Genomic DNA, 16,299 nt, shown 5'->3' on the forward strand with positions numbered 1-16,299 from the left:
GTGAAGATTGAAGAGGCATAATATGATCATAATATGCTTGTATCGTAGGCATCAAATTTTGATTCCTTTAACCCAAGGGATGGATCTTTGTAAAGGTCCATCTATGTTGGAGATTAGTAGAGCTCCAAGGCTTCCACCACTCTTAACTTAGCTTGTTGGACTCCATGTCTTCTTTGATGTACAGAGCAACACCACCTTCAGGATGCTCTTGCCTGGCTTTCTTATAATGTCAGTATCCAGATATAACCCACTGTCTCTCTCCATTCTACCTGACATCCGTTATGCCCACTCCATCAATGCTATCCTCTAAGAATAAGCACTTCAGCTTGTCCATCTTGGCTGGGATATTTCCAGCATTAGCATATAAACACATATATACAGTACCTCTCTGAGATACTTTTGTTTTGGCCTACAGTTCTTTGGCTCCCAAAGTTATGCTTTTGGTATCATCCTGCTTGCTCTTAAGTTTTAAGGGCTTCTTATGTAGAGGTTAGAGAACATTAAGTGCTTATTGAGCATTTTTGTTCTGAAAGGAATCAGCAAACTTTTTCAGCAGGGGGCCGGTCCACTGTCCCTCAAACGTCGTGGGGAGCCAGACTATATTTCGAAAAAAAATAAAAATGAACTAATTCCTATGCCCCATAAATAACCCAGAGATGCATTTTAAATAAAAGCACACATTCTACTCATGTAAAAACACCAAGCAGGCCCCCACAAATAACCCAGAGATGCATTTTAAATAAAAGGACACATTCTACTCATGTAAAAACACGCTGATTCCCGGACCATCCGCAGGCCGGATTTAGAAGGCAATTGGGCCGGATCCGGGCCCTGGGCCTTAGTTTGCCTACCCATGGGTTATACGAACGTTCATCTTGATTTCTATGCAGGGTATTATACATCTTCCTGTTGATCATTGGTCCACTCCTTGTTTCTCAACACATTTCCTAACTGCAAAAAGCCGTTTCAAAACAGATTTATTGTGCTAGGGTGACAGAGCACTTCAACCCACTTATACAGATCAGAATTTACGAATGTGCATTTGAATTTCTTTCACAAAATATAGACAGTCTAGAGATCTGGACAGCCTATAATTGTGACTATGTATACATTCACTGACAGTAACCCTGCAGTCCGATGTGCTCTTTACTGAGTGTAAGCCTAACTGAATATCAAGACTTCTTTCTACATCTACCTGCATTGTATTAGGCTACACACTTCACAAATTGCACAGGTACTTATTCAAAAGATGACCTCAGCTGTTTTAGGAGAATACACTATTAGGCTATAACTTCTTTTAAATGTGCATTGTAACCCTTGGGCCCAAATCTGTGTACAGTGGGACCTCGGGTTACAAACACTTCAGGTTACAGACCCCTCTAACCTGGAAGTAGTACCTCTGGTTAAGAACTTTACCTCAGGATGAGAACAGAAATTGCGCAGCAGCAACAGGAGGCCCCATTAGCTAAAGGGGTACCTCAGGTTAAGAACGGTTTCAGGTTAAGTTCGTAACCAGAGGCACCACTGTACTGTATTTCTGTTCAGAATCAAAATCACCGTATAAGATTAATATCAACAGTATTGGTTGTTTCTTTTCTCTGTGATCTTTTAGCTGTGTTCTGTTTTATTTCAGGCCGATGTCATAGTGGCAGAATCTTTCGCCAAATATGGAGACGATCCCTACACCTTGCAATATGGCGGATGTGGGGAACCAGGGCGATACATTCATTTTACTCCTAACTTCTTGACCAACGACAATTTGTATAATGCTTATGGTCCTCGAGGTAGTACCTGTTTTTTTTATTATTATTAAAATGTGAGTCAAGGTTTCAAAAGATAATGCTTTCTCGGGAATTCCATTAACTCCTTAAATGTAATTGGTTACTTACTCGAAAGCCTCCTAATTTGTCTGTAACAGATCAACAATATTTCCATGTCAGATTCATCAGAACATATTCTAGTCACAACGTCTCCTTTCTTGAAGCTAGTTGAACATGCTCCCATTCCATCATACCACCTCATCCCCTCAACCTGAAGCCATTAATAAATTGGCTTTAAAACGACCATAGCCAATAATACCCTGTGCTGTGAGAGCTCGAGGCTCACAGGTGAAGCCCAGCAATATTCCATCAAGAGGTCAAGTCAATGGTTTGAGTCAGAAACTCAAGGTGAGAGTCCATGACAAGGTCATGAGGCTGTGCTACAAGATGTTGTCAGAAGAAGGAGAAGAAAAAGAAGAAGAGTTTGGACTTGATGTCCCACCTTTCACTCCCCTTAAGGAGTCTCAAAGCGGCTAACAATCTCCTTTCCCTTCCTCCCCCACAACAAACACTGTGAGGTGAGTGAGGCTGAGAGACTTCAGAGAAGTATGACTAGCCCAAGGTCACCCAGCAGCTGAATGTGGAGGAGTGGGGAAGCGAACCCGGTTCACCAGATTATAAGTCCACCGCTCTTAACCACAACACCACTGCTGGCTTGCACCGTGACTGAACTGAAGCCTTATAGACGTTGATGGGAGGGAAGGAGGGACTTTTGAATCAGATCAAAAATTTGCCTATCCCTTTCATAGTAATTTAATTGCTTGTGTGTGTGTGTTTGTTGTACATTATATGTTTCTTCCCCCCGCCCCAAAAAAGTGTGTCACATTGAGCTTTGTCATTGTCTTCCACAGGTAGAGTCTTTGTTCATGAGTGGGCTCATCTCCGATGGGGTGTCTTTGATGAGTATAACAATGATGCACCTTTCTATGCTACTGGAGGAGACAACTTGCCTGAAGCCACTAGGTACCATCCCATACCGTCCAGTTATTGTCTAGACTGGATTAGCCTGTAATTTGATGATATACAGAAGAGACTTTTCATTAGGGGAAAATGCTGCAATGTCTTGGCCGACAGCACACCCAATGAGTACCTTTTTCACACACACACACACACACACACACACACACCCCATTTTGTAAGAAACACGTTTATTGAATAACACAAAAGCCCATCACCACCACATTCCGCAACAAGAGTTTTCAATTCATTGAGAAAAGGCTGCGTCCGAAGTTACTGCCACTTCTGGGAAATGTTGTCACTCCCCATGCCATGCCCTCTTCCTCTGGCTTTCAGGATAGCAGCTTTGCCCCTTCCAGCCCCAGAGCCCTGGTTTTCGTTCTCCGTACTTTTCAGCATTGGAGCATTTTTCAGCATATCAGGCAAGATGAGGAATCGGGTTTTGCTCCCCCGAATGTACACCTGCTCTAGATGTGCCACACGGCCATCTCTGTAGGTCACTGTCATGTTGCCCACTACCTACTTTTCCTTGTCCATCTCCTTATCAGCTGCAGTCTTCCAAGCACTCATGCATCTCATGAGAAGGCCTAGGTAGGGTGTCAAGAGACCCCTTGTTACTCCATTAAGCCTTCTTCCCATTGTTCATATCGAGGAGTCCTTTGGGACAATAGCAGTTAGCACAGGCATAGGGCCAACCTAATCAACACCCCTAGACGGTCTGGTTGCAACTGTTTGCAATAGGTAAGTCTTAGGATTGCCATATTTCAAAAAGTGAAAATCCAGACCAAAGGTTGTTGAGCATTTTTCTTGGGGGTGGGGCCAGTGGCGTAGCGTGGGGGGTGCAAGGGGGGCCGGCCGCACCGGCCGCAACATCTGGGGGCAGGGTTAGGGGGCGCAAATCCACGGGTTAGGGGGTGCAAATTACTTGCCTTGCCCCGGGTGCTGACAACCCACGCTACGCCACTGGGTGGGGCGGCAAAGTTTGAGGGAAATCACCAAAAAATCAATACTTCCAATATGGGCTTGCCATACACCTGGGTTTTTCCAGACATTTTCGCCGCTTGCCGAAAATTCTGCCCGGATGCCATTTTCGACGGACAAATCCTGGCTATGTCTGATGTATGGCGGCCCTAGTCAGTCTTAATCATTTCCACAGCCAAATCCAGTTGTTGTTGCTGCTGCATCGTCATCGTCGTCATTATTCTTTCTATTGTTATTGTTATTTTAATTTATATCCCATAGCAGCAAGGCAGGAGTGAATGACTGATCTAATCTGCACACAATAGTCATTTAGGAAAAAAGAGACCTTTCCCCCCGAATTGACTATTCTGTGTAAATTAGATCACTTAAAAAGAATTAAAATTGTTATTAGTCCAGAGGTTCACATTATCGCCACAGGAAGAAAACTGCCTTAAAATGGTACAGAAATCCCTGTTTGCAGACCCATATATTTGTGACATAAAATGCTTGTCTGGAAGCAACCTATGTGACTGAGGGCTCATCATCACTTCCACTCGTGCCACGCCACTCAAAAGTGGATAAGTTCTTAATCAAACTGTATTATATCCACGTTACTTAGAATTCTACAGTCCGATCTTCTGGGAGTGCTGGTGGGCGTTTTAGCAACTGTGGCATGGACAACAACATGCCAGCACGTAACTGCTTATTTCTCGACTTTTAAATTGACTGGCCATTATTTGTTTCTATTATATTGATTAGGTGCTCGACGGATTTCACCGGTCAATACATATTCCCACTTGGTGGCAAACAACACAGACGTTGCAAAATTGATCCCCAAACTCAGCTGTTTGAACACGGATGCGAATTTTTCCCAAGCAGGCGCCAAGATACTGCAGCTTCTATAATGTATTTGCAAGGTCTCCCTTCGGTAAGTACGACAAATCTCAGTTGGGATCTATTCTTCTCCGGTGTCTGCCTTCAAAAACACAAGATTTTTTTTTGCTAAGGAGGTAGGCAACCTCAACCTCCGTGTTTAAGGGGGGAATGGACTGCGTTCTTCCTCCAACTGCAGGAGCCCAGAAAAAAACATTTCACAGCAGAAGAGGCTCACACAGACACACCCCTTTTGACTTTTTAAACTTTTAAGGTTTGCCCAGGATTTCTTCTACTCCTGCATACACCAGGGATTTATTGTGTTATCTTATACCTCCCTCTTGTGTTGTGCCGTTGCTATTTCAGCCACATGAACACTGAGACTCCCCCTTGTAGTGATATATGGACATCATGACGTTAACATATGAGGGTGCTGGAGAGGAAATAGTTAAACAGGTTACCCAGTCAGAACCCAGGGGGGTGGAGTCAGAGGGACTATAAAACCAGCTCTGGGAGGGGCGAAGGGGGAGTTCTTTGGGTGGTTGCTTGGAGTGGGAGTGAATTGGTAGAGTCTGTGGGTAGGTTGAGTTAGCGTAGTGAAATAAGCTGAGTCAGGAACAGTTAGGAGCTAGGAAGACAAGTAAATATCTGCGAGGTTTAGTGAGTGAGAGCAGGTAGCGGAAGTTATAGGTCTGGATAGGCACCCCATAATTGTAATTGACCGAGACCGTTTATGAAACCACACGCTTGCTAGACTGCAATAAATAAACAGAAGTTTATGTTCCAATTTAACCCTGACTGGACTCAGTATTGTACCAGGTAGGGCCTGGGTGGTGGCAGCGAGAAATAAAGTGGTGGCACCGGGATCAATAGATGGTGAAATGTCCGGGGACCCTGTGTGATTGCCACAGACATTAACTTGTGACATGGGAAGTGAATGTCTGTTCAAGCCCTGGGAGATCAATAAGCATTGCTGTCAACTTTCCCCTTTTCTTGCTATGAACCCTATTCAGAATAAGGGAATTTCCCTTAAAAGGAGGGGGGGGGGTTGACAGCTATGTCAATAAGTAAACTAGAACAGACTCTTTGGAAACTCTTTTCATTGCATTTATGTGAGGGTAAGGGCAACAGACGTCTAGAACTAAAAATCTGCCGAACACCCTGTAGCCTTTTTTTGTCTCTGTACCAATGAATGTCCATCTTTGCAGCACCTCTTCCTAAGGAATAGCTGCCATGAAGTAGGAATTGCTAATGAGGCTGTGATCTTGACCTGTCCTTCCTATCTTTTATTTAGGTTACTCAGTTCTGTAACAAAAGCAACCATAATATTAAAGCAACAAATTTGCAGAATAAAAAGTGCAACTACAGGAGCACCTGGGAAGTAATTATGGACTCTCCCGACTTTGCCAGTTCATCTCCATTAACGGTTCCCCCACCTGATCCCACTGTCTCCTTGCTGAAAAAACAGGAGAGAGTTTTGTGTCTAGTGCTTGATGTTTCCGGAAGTATGGATGCGGTAAGTCTGCTTTCCATTGTTCTGAAGATATGTTTTGAGAAATTTCAAAAATCATGGTTTTCATGTCCATAGCGAAAACAAATGGACACTGAGGTCTAGCTCCAAGGGCCTTCTGGCAGTTCACTGCAAGAAGTGAGGTTATAGGGGACCAGGCAGAGGGCCTCCTCGGTGGTGGCGCCCTCCCTGTGGAACACCCTCCTGTCAGGTATCAAGGAGATAAACAACTACCTGACTTTTAGAAGACATCTGAAGGCAGCCCTGTATTGTGAAATGTTAATGTCTGATGTTTTACATTTTTTAATGTGCTGTAAGCCACCCAGAGTGGCTGGGGAAACCCAGCCAGATGGGCAGGGTATAAAAAATAAAATCATTATTATAAATGCCAATACAGCATTGGCATTTCTGTAGCAAATGACACTCTATATTAGCAACAGTGAGGCTCAATTTTGTTGTATCTCAGTTGTAGGGAACCTTCAGCCTTCCACATACTGCTGATCTACAACTCCTGTCAGTCCCAGCAAGCATGGCCAGTGACCATGGGATTTGTAGTTCAGCAAACATTCATCACACTTGGTCTACCTGATTAGATATGTTTATTTAGATATTTATCCAGCTGTAGTTACAAATCCATACAGGAGATGAGCTGCAGGGAAGGGCAATGTGGCCGTTGCGTGCCAGAGGGCAACCTCAGTCACATTCTGTGTTGGTGCAGGGAACCCAGAGCAAGTGAAGGATTATGGGAGATGGTAAACACTGGGTAGGGGAGAGACAGAATGGATGAAGCATGGAAGAAGGAAGGGGGAAATCCAACTGCAAGCATTCGGTTGAGATATCTAAAGAGATCAGTCAGCTCTTTTAGGATTCTCAGTAGAGCAGGAAGCTTCAGAAGCTACCCATGTTCTGGTGATAATCCCTGAAGTGGTTTCAAGAGACATGGGAATCTTTTGACTGAAAGTCAGGGTAAAGACCATCTAACTAACCAAACAACTGCTAAGCAAATAGAAATGAGATTCTCTTAACTGAATTGGTATTTCCATATATAACATATGGAAATGTGTTCAGCAGCCACAAAAATATTATAGGAGAAATATTCTTCGAGAGCACAATTCACGAGACAAGCCGTGTTGAAATGAAAGCTGCTGTTGTGCACCTCCCATCCATTTCAGAAAAAATTCCAGATGGATTGCGCCCTGAATCACAACATGGATGAGGTTATTTGGATACTCTGAAACATTATGGATCTGTCTATATTCACGAATGTTTTGCTGATCACTATACTTACAAATAAAGCTTCAGGGGAATTTTTTATTTGCTTCTCAGAATGCAATGGCAAGTCTGTGAATGCTGTTTGTTTTTTAATTATTATTATTATTCACATGCAGCACAATCGCATTGGTCGGCTGAAACAAGCTGCAGAAATATTCGTCCTGCAGATTATTGAAGCGGGATCCTGGGTTGGGATAGTCACGTTCAGCAACATAGCATCAGTTCTGACTGGCTTGAAACAGATCAGCAGCAACAGCATGAGGCAAACACTTGTGGACTATCTTCCCACCTCAGCTGGTGGAGGAACCAGAATATGTTCCGGCGTGCGGTCAGGATTTGAGGTGAAGGAGAAGAAAAAAAAATCTAGATTATTTTATTCCTATGCTTCTGTTTAGTTGAGTGTTGTTGTTTAGTCGTTTAGTCGTGTCCGACTCTTCGTGACCCCATGGACCAGAGCACGCCAGGCACTCCTGTCTTCCACTGCCTCCCGCAGTTTGGTCAGACTCATGTTTGTAGCAGGGTTGCTGCATATAATAGTTGTGTTCTAGAGGGCATATCAGGTCTCATAAAAGCCAAGAAAACTGGAATTCAGTGCAGACAAGATAGAGGTGCTGAGTAGGTGCTTTGCTGCCTGGGTAAGTGGTGTTCAACCAGTTCTGGATTCTTACTCACCTAAAAGCTCAGGTTCATAGCTTGGGTGGAGCCAAAAGAGCCAGCGTGGTGTAGTGGTTAAGAGCGATGGACTCGTAATCTGGTGAACCGGGTTCGCTTCCCCGCTCCTCCACATGCAGCTGCTGGGTGACCTTGAAATCTCTCAGCCTGAAGTCCAAACTCCTCCTCCTCCTCCTCCTCCTCCTCTTCTTCTTCTTCTTCTTCTTCTTCTTCTTCTTCTTCTTCTTCCAGCTTGATTTAGCAATGATCTTAGGGACTGGGCAGCCTGATAAACTGGTCCTAAACAGTGAAGGAGCCATAGTGCATCACTGTGAATTCCCTGCAACGGAAGCTATATGTTTTCTCTCCCTTTCCATATTGAGGCAAAAGAGAGTGCTAAAGTTGATGTCTCCAAGTGTGGGGATAGGGAGGGGGAATTTGTTCAGTTTGCATTTAAAGCCGAGTTTATCACTTTCCTAAGCAATTTGACAACCCAAACATACCACCCTTTGAAATTCAAAATTTTCCAAATTTGGTGCTTTAAGGTTTCCTCTCTTTTTTTGATATTAATTTTTATTGGTTTTCAATTAGTTTTCAGTTTATTAGTTTTCAATCCAAAATGAATTGCTTTAGTTTTCCAGCTCACCAATGTTTACAAAAATGAACATATAATGTACAAGTTTGCATGAAATGGAATCTATTATTAAAAAAACCTATAATCAAGATGCATAACCAAATGGGGGGGAATCTATAATCAAGATGCGTTTTATTAGGAGAAAATGCTTGCAAAATTATGCGCTTGAGTGAAAACTGCATATAAAAAAAAATGTTTATTAGGAGAAATTTGCACTAAAATGCTGAATAATTTTCATGAGGAATTTTTAAAAATAAAATTCTGAAATTGCTGCATAACTGCAAAGATTGAAATTTAAGAATATAAAAAAGAGAAACTGTGAGGTCTTCTGTTCCTAGGCATGGATTTTAGGGGAATGCTATGTCAGTTGTTGTGGAACAGCAGCTAGACAGAGGAGTGAGTAACCCAATTTGCACATATTTTCTGCCCTTTGAAAGTAGTGAAGTAACAAATGCTGTTTCTCCCTTAACAGTAACATATATGGCACTTATCTCACCGCAGTCCACTTCCTATAGAGGTACGAAATTAATTCACACATATGTCACAGAGCAGCAACCGTACAACATACTTACAGAGCTTTGTAGCAGTTATGTCATACACTTTAAGTGTGTGCCCTTCTACATTTCTAATTGCTGTTAATTTTTCAATCCTTTTTTTTCCATACAGGTCTTTTTACAAAAGTATTCAACTACAAAAGGCTGTGAAATTGTGCTCTTGACAGATGGCGAAGATGCTACTATAACCTCTTGTTTTGAAGAAGTTCAAAATAGTGGGACTATAATTCACACCATTGCTTTGGGACCAAGTGCTGCAGAAGAACTAGAAGGATTGGCAGACATGACGGGTAAGTAATTGAACGAAATGTCTGAGTCTTTCAGGAGTCTTCTGTGCTACTTAGTGCCAGCTGGTGTCTTGCAAAAAGTTTGTTTCACTTCACACACTGTCCGCAGCAGTATTCAGAGAAGCCTCTCTCAGCAGCAATTCCCCTCATACAGAGAGAGAGAAGACAGAAAAGCAGTTAAAAACAACAGTTACAGTCATACCTTGGTTCTCAAATTTAGAGGGAATCCAATTGGCTGCAGGAGCTTCCTGAACTCAATCGGAAGCCATAGAAGCCGCGCTGAACGTTCAGCTTCCAAAAAATCGTTCAAAAACTGAACACTCACTTCCTGTTTTTGATAATTCGGGAGCCGAAATGTATGAGTTCCAAGGTGTTTGGCATCTGAGGTTCCACTTTACTTGAATAACAGTCACAACACAATGGAACGCCTCCCACATGTGACTCACAGTCATCCAATCACATGAGAGAGCTACACCCTAGGAAAAACCCATGTTAAAAACACACAGAAATTTAACATGAATAAATATGACTATTTCAGGAAATTAAACCATGATCCTTAACAATCCCAAGTCCTATTGCTGTATTTACTCGAGTCTCATACATGTACGTCACCAAATCTAACGGACACCTCAACTTTTCAGAACCTTGAAACAAACAAAAAAATGTATTTGCTGGCGAATGTAAATGTGCTGTCGAATCTAATGCGCACCTTCATTTTTCGCAACGTAATTTGGCTCCAGAAAGTGAGCATTAGATTTGAATAAATGTGGTATTCTGTCATTACGGCAGTTGTGAGGATAGAACGCCATATTGAAAATGGGGAGACCGAGGTTCAGCCACAAAAGCTCACTTTGCACTGTCTTTAAGCAGACTTTTTGTGAGGATAACATTGGAAAGGGTCTTTGTGTACTGGGTTAGGTGCGGTGGTGAGATACAAGGGCAATTAAGAAATCTAGAGTTTCCTTCCTTCCGCTGTGTTAAGTGGGCTAAATTTTCCTTAGCTATTCCAGTTGCTGCCTATGACCACAAAACACAAACACCTTGGGGGGTGGCATTCTATGAAATAAAAAACCCTAGTGCAAGAATTAGTGATCGTTCAATAAAATTTTCACCATTCCCCCCCACCATGTAGTGGCCACTACAAGGCATCATACAAATCTAATTGCATTTTATTCCACCTGAAAAATTCTTCTAATTATTATTATTTCAACCACATTTCAGGAGGTTTAAAATTTTCTGCCACTGACAGTTTGGATTCCAACGGCCTCATCGATGCTTTCAGTGGAATTTCTTCAGGAAGTGGAGATATCAGTCAACAGTCTATTCAGGTTTGAACTGCAAAGATTTGAGTGCATGCAGCAGTCTATCACCATCATCATCACTATCACTATTATTATTTGCTTAAAATTACTAGGCACCATACAAGAATTAAAGTCAACACAGAGTGAAATCAATTCTACAGCCCACATTTTTCTATTATTGAACATGGGGAGGAACAGGTATTAAAAGAATTAAAAGAGAAGGGCTAACGGCCAAAATGGATTTTGGCAGAGCTGAAACATTTCACAATGTACCATTCTGAGTTCAAATGAATGTGTAATATAATTCATTTTTCTTTGCCTGGACAAATAACAAATTGGAGAAGAGGTTTCATTAGGAAAATAAGGTAAAGGTAAACCTGACCATTAGGTACAGTCATGACCGACTCTGGGGTTGCAGTGCTCATCTCGCTTTATTGGCTGAGGGAGCCGGCGTACAGCTTCCAAGTCATGTGGCCAGCATGACTAAGCCGCTTCTGGCGAACCAGAACAGCGCACGGAAACACCGTTTACCTTCCCGCCGGAGCGGTACCTATTTATCTACTTGCACTTTGACGTGCTTTCGAACTGCTAGGTTGGCAAGAGCAGGGACTGAGCAATGGGAGCTCACCCCGTCGCGGGGATTCAAACCACCGACCTTCTGATCGGCAAGTCCTAGGCTCTGTGGTTTAACCCACAGCGCCACCCGTGTCCCTCATTAGGAAAATAGTATATGACAAAAGTGTTTCTTTAAAAACAACAACCCAGCACCATGGTTCCAGCCCAGCTACCCATTGCCAAAATGTGGAAACTGGAGATTTGAGTTGCCTCATCTAGCATTGTCCAAATATTGGCTGGCCATTTCCAAGGCTGTTGAGGTAGAGGTGCGATTGTTTCCACCTGTTTCAACGTAGCTGCTTATCTGCCTTCCTCCATCTCTTTAACATTGAAATATTGATAGAAACTAAATTTATCACCACTGGACAAACCAATATCTGTATGGGGCAAGACCTATCATGTCATGACTGTACCAGCATTTTTATTAACGTCTGAGTATTGCGTATTACTTGTCCAGCGGAACTAACCACTGTGAAGACACCTTCTAAACAATGTACCGCCACTCATTTCTTTACACCTTATGAAAGGAAATAAACCATATGTATTCAATTTATAAAACTTTTCAGATACTGTATACTTATTTCTCTCCCCCCCCCCCCACAACAGCTTGAAAGTAGAGGGCAAAGCGTCGGTTCCCAAGACCAGCTGAATGGTATTGTAACCATTGATAAAACAGTGGGGAATGACACTTTCTTTGTGGTGACGTGGGGCACATCCCCACCAGAAATTCTGCTCACAGATCCCAAAGGAAGAGAGTACACCAAAAAAGACTTTGCAATTGATAATACCAACGTCCGAACAGCTCGCCTCAAGATTGATGGAACCGCAAAGGTAAAAACTGAGCTCTTCCCAAACTTCTCTATGCGTCGAACCATGACTAGGAATGTGCCTATTCCTTTTTTAAAAGGGAGAAATGACTGTAGCTGTGTTAGTGAAGGGTTGCGTCACTACAGCAAATTATTTAAGAGCCATTCACTACTAACCTTTACGACATTTAACATTCAGTTGCTTGTCTGAAATGATAGTTTCTGTGCAACTGACCAGTTTATTACTTTATCCCTTATAGGGCAGAATCTCACAGAATAATCATAGAATTATCGTACTGTAGAATTGTAGAGTTGGCCTTTGTTGTTCTGCCTGACTGGGCCACTTAGGGCAGTCCCGACCTACTTTTATGCCTGGGGAGTGGACCTGAGGGAAGACTGTGTCCCTCAGGTCCTCTCCTCATGCCCTGCCACCCAGGATACTGCAGATTGGCCGATTCAAACTGCGGGCCTACTGGTGCCTGTGATGCTCTGTGGTGGCCAGGAGGGAGCGGCAATGGCTGTGGAAAGATGGCGAGACTCTGCGGGGCTGAGGAGGCACTGCTGTGGGCCGCAACTGCCGCTCACCGTGGAAGGAGTAAACGTCCATTATATGTCTACCTTGCCGCTGCTTCTAGTACCTTCTGCACTTGTAGATATATATTTTGTAGAAAATGACATCCATCTTTATCAAAGCACAACAATAACCAAAGGAATGGAACTGTATTCACAAACGTTACTTAGATATGCAATATCCTTCTATATTTCAGACAGGAGATTGGATTTACTCAATTCATAATACATATTCAAACGCTCAGGTCATATCGATAACAGTCACAACTAGAGCAGCATCTGTCAATGTGTCCCCGGTGATTGTGAAGTCCTTTATGAATAGCGATACCAATACGTTTCCTAGTCCGGTGGTTATTTATGCAGAAGTCAGCCAAGGATTCTTACCTGTTATCGGTGCAAAAGTCATAGCCACAGTTGAACCAGAGATTGGAACACCTGAAGAGGTGGAGCTTTTTGACAATGGTTCAGGTACGTTTATTTCGAAACGTTATGGGCAGTATGCATTCTGGATTTATTTATTTTTTCCCTGAAGCAGAATATTAACTCATCAAATCTAGCATCATCTAAGCTGACATAGTGGATTCAAAAGCTGAACTTGGCTGTTCATCTTTCACAGTGGCAAATTCATTCATTCTTTTCCTATAGAGTACATACATTGCAACCAATACCAGTGTATGTATTTGGCTTTTCCTGGAGCATGTGACTTGCCTTATCTGCATATGTGAACTGGAACCGTTACATATCAAGATCTCGATCTGGGCTCCCTAGTTTCATCAAGCCATGCAAAAGCTATCTGTCAAATGTTGGATAGTATGGAGACCTACTAATGTTTGGGAAAACAAAAACATCTTTGTCTGGTGCTGAAACGATAGCAAGATTGGTGCCTCGTGGGCCTTCCTGGGAGAGCATTACATAACTGTGAGCTACTACAGAGAAGGTCCACTCACTCTTTGCCAGCCTCCCAACTTCCCTCAGAAATCACACACAGAGTAAGGAACCAGATGATGATCTCTGGATCTGGGTTACTTCACATGGGGAAAGGGAGTCTTTAAGTTTGATAAGTGTCCTGATTTTGTTAACTGCTTGGCACTGCCAAAAATGGAGCTTGTCAGGTATATGGCAAGCTACAATAATGCTGGTGTGTTGTGTTGGTTACAACTTGTGTTGGCCTGTGAGGCACAAATATTAAAACAATGGTCCCTTATGATCCTATATTACAGAGATCAGAATCAAATATTCAGCTATTTCCATTAAAACAGCCACACACATTGTGAAATGAACACCTCCCACGTAGGTTATGTAGGGTTTTGGGTTTTTAATGACCAGCTGTGAGAGGTGAGCTTTGGGATGTTACATTTTTATATCTGTGTATTCAGGTGCTGATCTTATCAAGAACGACGGGATCTACTCCAGGTATTTCACATCGCTCAAAGGAAATGGCAGACACAACCTAAAAGTGCGTGTCGAAGGAAAAGACAAGGTTCTTAAACGGTCCCGTAGGCAGAGTCAAGCTCTCTATGTACCAGGTTATGAAGAAAATGGTAAGCCTGGGTTATGAAATAGCTTTACTGGTGGTATGTTAGCCCTGTGATTCTCAAAATGTGAAATTGGGAGTCTTGGGAGTAACACAAGTTTCTTCCCGCCATTCCCCTCTTAATAATGGTCTTTATGTAGATCTGAACACTTAAGCACACATTTCTGATGCATGGATACATATATGTGCCCATATTCTGCTATCCTATAATATTCTGGATGTGTTAATCGAATGTGTCATCATTGAACCAATGAAACAACTCCCTAATTCTTACAAGGCTTTAAAATATGACTCTGGTATCCTTCTTTCGGCATTTTAGATTCCCATCTGTTTCTATAATTTGCCAGCCCAAAGTCTAGATCAGGCACGTCCAACTCCCAAGAGACTGCGATCTCCTCCCAGTATAAAAAAACCTGTGATCTACCCATTGTCATTGGAGGGAGGAGGAGCGTGGCTGGACATGCCTGGTCTAGATCAAATGGCTTTATTTCCCCCTAGCAACTCTAGGCAACCATGGTGGAATCTACACACATATAAAAAACCCCTGTGAAAATGCTTTAAAAAAGAAAAAGTTTTGAAAAATGCATTCAATTTGGTATAGCTCACTGTCGCCGTCTAGTGTCACATTTGTATATTACACTTTATATTTTAAATGCTTTATTTGCAGACGTATAGCTGGATCCACATATGTAATGCATTGATGCTACGTGTGGGTGGGAAAGAGGCACAGGATCCGTTTGCCCACATAACTGTGGTATTTTTCTGCATGCAGCAGCTTCAGCATAGGGGAAGCAGCTCAGTGTAGGAATGGAGGTGGATCCGTATTGAGAAGGTGGTGTATAATAAAGTGATTTTAACGTCTTAAATTTATCTGGAGGTGGGGACACACACACACACACACACACACAATAGGTATTTGCCCATTTTTATTGTTTGTTGTTTATTCTCAGCCTGTTACTATACTCAGCAACAAACAAAAAACTAACATGTGGCGTGGTAATCGACGAAGCGCTAAGCAAAATGTCCCCCCCTCACAAAGATTTCTCCTTGTGCAAGACAACGTTCAGCCAGTGAGGTGTAGTGGTTAAGTGCGGTAGACTTGTAATCTGGTGAACCGGGTTCGCTTCTCCGCTCCTCCACATGCAGCTGCTGGGTGACCTTGGGCTAGTCACACTTCTCTGAAGTCTCTCAGCCTCACTCACCTCACAGAGTGTTTGTTGTGGGGGAGGAAGGGAAAGGAGATTGTGAGCCGCTTTGAGACTCCTCAGGGTAGTGATACAGCGGGATATCAAATCCAAACTCTTCTTCTCCTCCCTCTTCTCCCCCTAAATCTGTCTGCATCTGGAGCAGATTTGGGTATGGTGAGAAACAGACGTGGAGTGGGGGAAGAGGGTGACATCCCAGTGTGCTGGCAATAATTAGCATAAGTCATGGGTTACCTGTATACCTGGATAGAATCTGCCTATCAGCCGTAATGTACCCCATCTGACATATCTTTCTCCCCTGCTTTTGTAGGTAATATAACAATGAACCCCCCCAAACCTGAAGCTAATGTGAGCGAAGCTGAAGGAAATCTGGGAAATGTCACCAGAATTGTATCCGGTGGTACTTTTATAGTATCAGGAATGTCTCCTGGAGGTAGTCATGATGTTCTTCCACCCTGTAAAATCACCGACCTTGAGGTACAGCAAACTGGTGATGGCGGATTTCTTCTCACCTGGACAGCTCCTGGCGATGACTATGATGTGGGGAAAGGTAAATGTGGGGTTCTGCTTTAATCTTTCAGTAAGGACTCTTTGAGAAATATTTAAATTTCGTACTAACCTGGTTGGGGGGTGGAGAGCCAAACGACAGTTTTAGTTACACTAACTTCATAGGCATGTAATACTGCACATCAGGGTCTCCCTTGGACAGCTCCATTAACCCTTCAATGTCCCCAGCCACACTCAATTTTT

The 16,299-nt window shown here is 42.9% G+C and overlaps 1 protein-coding gene across 1 annotated transcript in view; it reads left to right on the forward strand.

Moving 5' to 3' along the window:
- The window catches only part of LOC310680276 (uncharacterized protein), a gene marked incomplete at its 5' end in the record, with an annotated part of 79,592 nt that overhangs the window by 33,382 nt on the left and 29,911 nt on the right, over positions 1 to 16,299 (forward strand). Inside the window, 10 exons of the mRNA XM_083446651.1 lie at positions 2,672 to 2,783; positions 4,497 to 4,665; positions 5,905 to 6,126; positions 7,509 to 7,733; positions 9,344 to 9,521; positions 10,740 to 10,846; positions 12,041 to 12,265; positions 13,008 to 13,278; positions 14,187 to 14,351; positions 15,860 to 16,099. Of these exons, the coding sequence (XP_083302777.1) occupies positions 2,672 to 2,783; positions 4,497 to 4,665; positions 5,905 to 6,126; positions 7,509 to 7,733; positions 9,344 to 9,521; positions 10,740 to 10,846; positions 12,041 to 12,265; positions 13,008 to 13,278; positions 14,187 to 14,351; positions 15,860 to 16,099 (1,914 nt within the window). The remainder of the gene's footprint in view (positions 1 to 2,671; positions 2,784 to 4,496; positions 4,666 to 5,904; positions 6,127 to 7,508; positions 7,734 to 9,343; positions 9,522 to 10,739; positions 10,847 to 12,040; positions 12,266 to 13,007; positions 13,279 to 14,186; positions 14,352 to 15,859; positions 16,100 to 16,299) is intronic.

The sequence above is a fragment of the Podarcis tiliguerta genome (genome assembly GCF_965153285.1).
Source record: "Podarcis tiliguerta genome assembly, chromosome: 6".
Lineage (NCBI taxonomy): Eukaryota > Metazoa > Chordata > Lepidosauria > Squamata > Lacertidae > Podarcis > Podarcis tiliguerta.